Raw genomic sequence first — 5,703 nt, forward strand, 5'->3', positions numbered from 1 at the left:
CATGGAGAGTCCGTTAGCTTCCTCTTATTAGCTCGACATTTTCTAAAGCATCCTTCTCAACAAAGAAAATGGAAATGTAATTGGGGTTGAGTGGTTCAGCTCTCTCAATACCATCTGTTAACAGTATATAATCTGCTCCAAGCAGCAGGCTGAAATGTTGTCAGACATAAATGGCACCCAAGCCATAAGTAAATGCAAGGCATGAGCATGAGTTTGTTGATGGACTTAGAGTAATTCATTTAGCACACTAGCCCTGTAACTCAGGAGTCTCCACATCTTTATATCTGCCACAGCCAGAGGACACTGCCAGATACTTCATGGAAATTTGATAAATGTTTATTGAAAAGAAGTATATGTGTATTGCAGAAGATACTTAGGAAAAAACCCCAAATGGGTCCTGAGACTCTGACACCACTAAGTTACGACTTTTCCATCTCATGGTGCTGCTGCATAACAAAACATTCTCAAACCTAGTGATTTAAAACAACCACAGGTTTATTCTGCTTGTGAACCTGTAACCTTGGCCAGGGACAACTCATATTTGCTCCTCCCAGCATTAGCCCGTGCAGTTCAAGGCTCATCTGTTTGCCTGTTTACTGGCTGATGCTGGCTATGGGCTCAGACCTCAGCTGAGACTGTTGCTAGAATGCCTACAAGTAGCCTTTCCTTATTAGTGCTTGGTTTTTCAGAGTGCAAAGGCATCCTGAGAGAAAGTCAGGCGGAGCTCTGTGGCCTTTTTTATGTCATAACCTCATAAATTGGAAAGCATAACCTTCTGCCATATTTCATTCACTAGAAGAAAGTCATTGGGGACAATCTATACTCAAGAAGGGCACCTGAGTGGCTCAGTTGGTTAAGCTTCTGCCTTTGGCTCAGGTCATGATCCCAGGGCAGCTGGGTTCCCTCCTCAGCAGGGAGTCTGCTTCTCCCTCTTCCTCTGTCCCTCCCCTACTGCTTGTGCTTTTTCTCTCTCTCTCTCAAATTAATTAATTAATTAGTTAAATCTTTGGGGCACCTGGGTGGCTCAATCGTTAAGCATCTGCCTTCAGCCCAGGTCATGATCCTGGGGTCCTGGGATGGAGCCCCGCATTAGGCTCCCTGCACAGTGGAGAGTTTGCTTCTCCCTCTCCCACTCCCCCTGCTTGTGTTCCCTCTCTCGCGGTCTGTCAAATAAATAAATAAATAAAATCTTTAAAATAAATAAATATAATCTTTAAAAAGAAAAGAAATGGTGGGAGAACTGTCAAAGGATATGCAGATGTTTTAAAAACACTACCCATGGGATTGGATGAGACTAATAGGTTTGACAAGTGTTCTTAAGTAACAAATGCCAAAGAGGCAACCCACTTTCTTAGAGATGGGCAGCAAAACTGAATAAGGAATGCCTGCAAGTCTCCTTAAGTGCCTTTGTTTAGAAATCCTGTATGCTTAGTGCATTTGAAATGTGTATTATAGCTGTCTCTAGAAGAAATGGATTCCTTTGTTTCCAAAATAAAAGTTGGAATTGGAGTTCACCATGGGTCCCAACTGGGACAAATGCTCAGGCCAAAGGTGGGGCCCTGTAAGGTAATACCGAAATAATGCTTGGCATTGCATCTGAAAAGGAATCAAGTGTCAGTGAGACCTTCCTAAGAGCAGATGTCTCAGGATGTCTAGGTACTTTTTTTTTTTAAAGATTTTATTTATTTATTTGACAGACAGAGATCACAAGTAGGCAGAGAGGCAGGCAGAGAGAGAGGAGGAAGCAGGCTCTCTGCAGAGCAGAGAGCCCGACATGGGGCTTGATCCCAGGACCCTGGGATCATGACCTAAGCTGAAGGCAGAGGCTTTAACCCACTGAGCTACCCAGGTGCCCCTGTCTAGGTACTTTCAAGCTCAAGTTTGGCAGATCCTTCAACAGTATATCTCAGAGAATGCTCCAAGTTCATCCAGGCCTGCTTTCTTTTTCTCCTGGGTGCAGTTTGACTACACTCCCAACCTCCCTCACAGTTAGGTAAAACCATGTGACTAAGTCCTGGCCAAAGAGATGAGGGCAGAAATAATGGAGACTACTTCTAAGACTGGTCCATAAAAACTCTAATGCAGTCCTATATTTTTTTCCTCTTTTCCTGTCGACTGGCTGGATGGAGTAAACTTCCAGGACCTAGAGGAGGACAGAGTGACAAGAGAAAAGCCAGGGTACCTGAGTAACTACATGGAGATAAGCTGCCCAACCAGAAACATCAGCATATAGAGTTGCTGCATGAATGGGAAATACATTCTTGTTGCTTTAAGCCACTTTGGGGACTGTTTGATACAGCTGGTTGCCTACCCTGTCTCTGAAGTTGGATTTTTATTCATGAAATATTAATTCTCTTCCCTCCCCGACCATAGGTGGAATATACTTCTCCACTCCATTAACAGTGGGTTTGGCCAATGGGAAGTTCATAGACATGAGCTGACATAATGTGCTTTTATACACACTTCATCACTTCTACACTCTTCTGTGCTACACCTTCTTGCTGTTCTGAAATCACCTTGGGAAGAACAAGCACCAGCTAGATCCTGCTCCAGAGGCTGAGATCCAACCGGCAGCTTGGAATCACGCCCAGCCTAGCCCAACCCAGCAGCAGCTGACTGACCAGTAGATGAATGAGCAAAAAGAAATGACTATTATTTTAAGTCACTGAGTTTTAGGGTAGTTTGTTACACAGCATATTGTGGAGATAGCTGACTGATACACTAAAGGAGTGTGAGTGTGGCAGTCTTGTGGGGCTGCCATGGTGGTGCCTCTTTTATTACCCCACTTAAGCTTTATGCTAAAGCTATTTTAAAGATGAAGAAACCAAGGTGTAGGAAAAGACTTGCCCAAAGCCATACAAGGAGTTTGGTATATCACATTAATAAGCCTAAATCCTCTTCCTCCTGTTCCAAACACACTGAGGGAATGTGAGAAAAGCAGATAAAATCAGGAAGGCTTGAACAGGATTTAGGATGTTTCCACCAAATCCCACTTTAACAGAGCTTGCTAATAATACCTCTTGACACTTGAAATAAAGTTCTGAACAAACAAAACCACCACCAGCTTCATCCCCTGGGGTTAATTTATGGAAGTTATTATCTACACATTTTGGATAATGAAAATGAAAATACAACTTTTCTAAAAAGGATATGAGCAATCGCATTACACCACTCCTGTAAGGGTTAATAAGGAAAATAGCGTTTCCAGGGATATCTTCAAGGTTAACTTCAAGGAGGAAAACCACACCCTTGGACACAGTGTTCCTCGAGCCCTGTGAGGAGAGTCTTCTTTGACTGTTGGCTCCCACCACCGCCTTTCAGACAATGCTTGTAACCAGGATTTAAGAACACCCGCCACCGCTCCTGCAAGAGCCGCCCAGCTCAGTAAGGCAGACGACGAGACGGCAACCAGCCCCGATCTGAGCAAAGAGCAGAGGAAATCGGTTTCCCCTGTCCCTTCATCACTAGGAAGCCTCGGCTAGGATTCTTTCAGTGCGTGCGAGACTACGAAGGGCTCAGCCTTCCCGAAGAGAGGAAAAGGGGAGTTGGGGAGATAGAGAGGGGGAGGCAAAAGCCTGAGACGTGGGAAATGCAAAGGGATGGGGGGGGGGATTTCTTGCGAGCAGGGATTACTGCAGAACACGCGCGCCAGGCCGCACATTCATCCACACCTACAACTGCATACTACACAGACACGCCACATACCCCTCCCCCGCCGGCCCCCACGCCCATTCTGGAGGAAAGCGGCAGATTCCCCGGGAGAGAAGCGCTTTTGCCCCAAACTCTTAAGAGAGAGCTCCGCGCCCAACGGCCAGTGCCGTCTCCACTGCAGGGTCGCGGCTAGCTGGAGGCGGGGGGGGGGCGGGAGGGGAGCTGGGTCCCCCCCACCCACTCCCCAAGCACAGGAAGAGCCGCGCCCAGCCCGCGAGGCAGCCCAGCGGAGGGCGCAGCCGGGAAGCAAGCGGCCAGCGCCGCCCCCGCCCATCGCCTTCCAGCGCCGCCCCCGCTGCGGCGGGCGAGGGGCGGGGCGGGGCGCGGCGTATATAAGACGAGGGGCGGGCGCCGCTCTTTTGTCTCTTGCTGCAGCAACGCGAGTGGGAGTACCAGGCGCTGGGCTCGGAGCGGAACTCCACGGTGAGCGCTGCCTAGGGCGGGGGCCCCATCCGGGTGGGGTCGGAGCAGGTGTCCCTGGCCCGCGCGCGGCCGCCGCAACAGGCGCCCTTCCCCGACGGGACGCCCGGCCGCTGGGCCACGCCCTGGGGCTAGGAGAGGGGTGCGGGACGCGCCCAGATCCTCGGCCTGCGGGTGCAGGGAACGCCCCGGCCGAGTGCCACGTCGAGAGGCGTCGGCGGAGAGGCAGAGGGGACGCTGGCCCCGGCCGCAGGCCAACCACCCTGCTTTACCCACTAGGATCGCTTTAAGAAAATGGCAGACAAGCCGGACATGGGGGAAATCGCCAGCTTCGATAAGGCCAAGCTGAAGAAAACGGAGACGCAGGAGAAGAACACCCTGCCGACCAAAGAGAGTGAGTGCACCCCCGGCTCCAGATCCCCGTGCCCCCCAGCCCAACCCTCCCCACCCCGCCTTTTCCTAGAACCCACCCCCACCTGACCGAGGCGCCGGATCCCGGCGGCCCCGGCCCCTTTTCCGTTCCACGAAGCGCGTGTCTCTCCAGCCCCAAGCCGCCGCCTCAAGACCCAGACCTCGTGGGTCCCTCGGCTGCGGGGGGGTTGCAAGGTGTCCTCATCCTCCAGTGTCTGCTTCCTGCTCCCCACAGCCATTGAGCAGGAGAAGCGGAGTGAAATTTCCTAAGAACCCGGAGGATTCCCCGCCCCCGTCATCCTCGAGACACCCCAGTCGTGATGTGGAGGAAGAAGAGCCACCTGCAAGATGGACACGAGCGACAAGCTGCACTGTGAACCCGGGCACTCCGTGCCGACGCCACCGGCCTGAGGGTCTCTGAGGGGACCCCCCCCCCCAATCGGACTGCCAAATTCTCCGGTTTGCCCTGGGATATTATAGCAAATTATTTGTATGTTTCATGAAAATAAAACACACCTCGTGGCACGGCTGGCGTGGTCTGAGTCTTAGTTGGGAACGCGTGGGCAGTGTCGCTGCAGCAAAGGCCCACGCGCTGGAGACCGTGCTGCGGCAGAGCGGGAGGGGGTCGCGGAACGGCGGGTTCGGAGGGACCATTTATAATTCTGATTTTACCTGCTTCTCCATGAGATTTTGTGGGTTATTTGTTGCTGAGCTCTTGCTTACCCATGTAAAATGTGACCTTACTTTGTCATTCCTGGAAGCTCCTCGGAAAGACGCTTTTTCAGGGGAGCAAGATTTGTTTTTGATCAGCCTTTTACAGTCTATTTCTCTGGCCTCATAGTTCCGATTTACACCCGATAAGAGAGCGGTGTTTAAAAGACTGAGAAGAAAGGGGTAAGAGACTAAATATGGAATGTTGAAAATTGGGTGAGGTCACAAAAGTCTCCTGGAGGCTTTCTTGGAACTTAAAAAAGGAAAACAAAGGCCGGATCTAGGGGAAACCACAGCGGGAACATCAGAGCTGGAGGAGTGTGGGGGTGGGGGGGGACAGCCTAGCTTTTTGTCTTTCAACCCTAGTGCAGAATCTTCCACAAAAGCCAGCCGTTAGAGGGAGTACTGGGCTGAGCAGCCTCCAGTGCTGGGAGCAGTAAGAGGGGTGGG

At 50.9% G+C, this 5,703-nt stretch overlaps 1 protein-coding gene across 1 annotated transcript; it reads left to right on the top strand.

The window, feature by feature from the left end:
* The first annotated feature begins 4,042 nt into the window (after nucleotides 1–4,042).
* Nucleotides 4,043–5,067, top strand: TMSB10 (thymosin beta 10). Its single transcript, XM_044262481.1, has 3 exons — nucleotides 4,043–4,134; nucleotides 4,411–4,525; nucleotides 4,778–5,067. The coding sequence occupies exons 2-3, from the start codon at nucleotides 4,426–4,428 to the stop codon at nucleotides 4,810–4,812; spliced, it is 135 nt and encodes a 44-aa protein (XP_044118416.1). The 5' UTR covers nucleotides 4,043–4,134; nucleotides 4,411–4,425; the 3' UTR covers nucleotides 4,813–5,067.
* The last annotated feature ends 636 nt before the right edge of the window (nucleotides 5,068–5,703 follow it).

This window comes from Neovison vison, chromosome 8, assembly GCF_020171115.1.
Source record: "Neovison vison isolate M4711 chromosome 8, ASM_NN_V1, whole genome shotgun sequence".
NCBI lineage: Eukaryota > Metazoa > Chordata > Mammalia > Carnivora > Mustelidae > Neogale > Neogale vison.

Bases quoted from the DNA above. Each gene is read 5' to 3' on its own strand.
- TMSB10 (XM_044262481.1), top strand. From the start codon at position 4,426: ATGGCAGACAAGCCGGACATGGGGGAAATCGCCAGCTTCGATAAGGCC. The intron at 4,526-4,777 runs GTGAGTGCACCC...TGCTCCCCACAG, and splicing joins CACCCTGCCGACCAAAGAGA to CCATTGAGCAGGAGAAGCGG.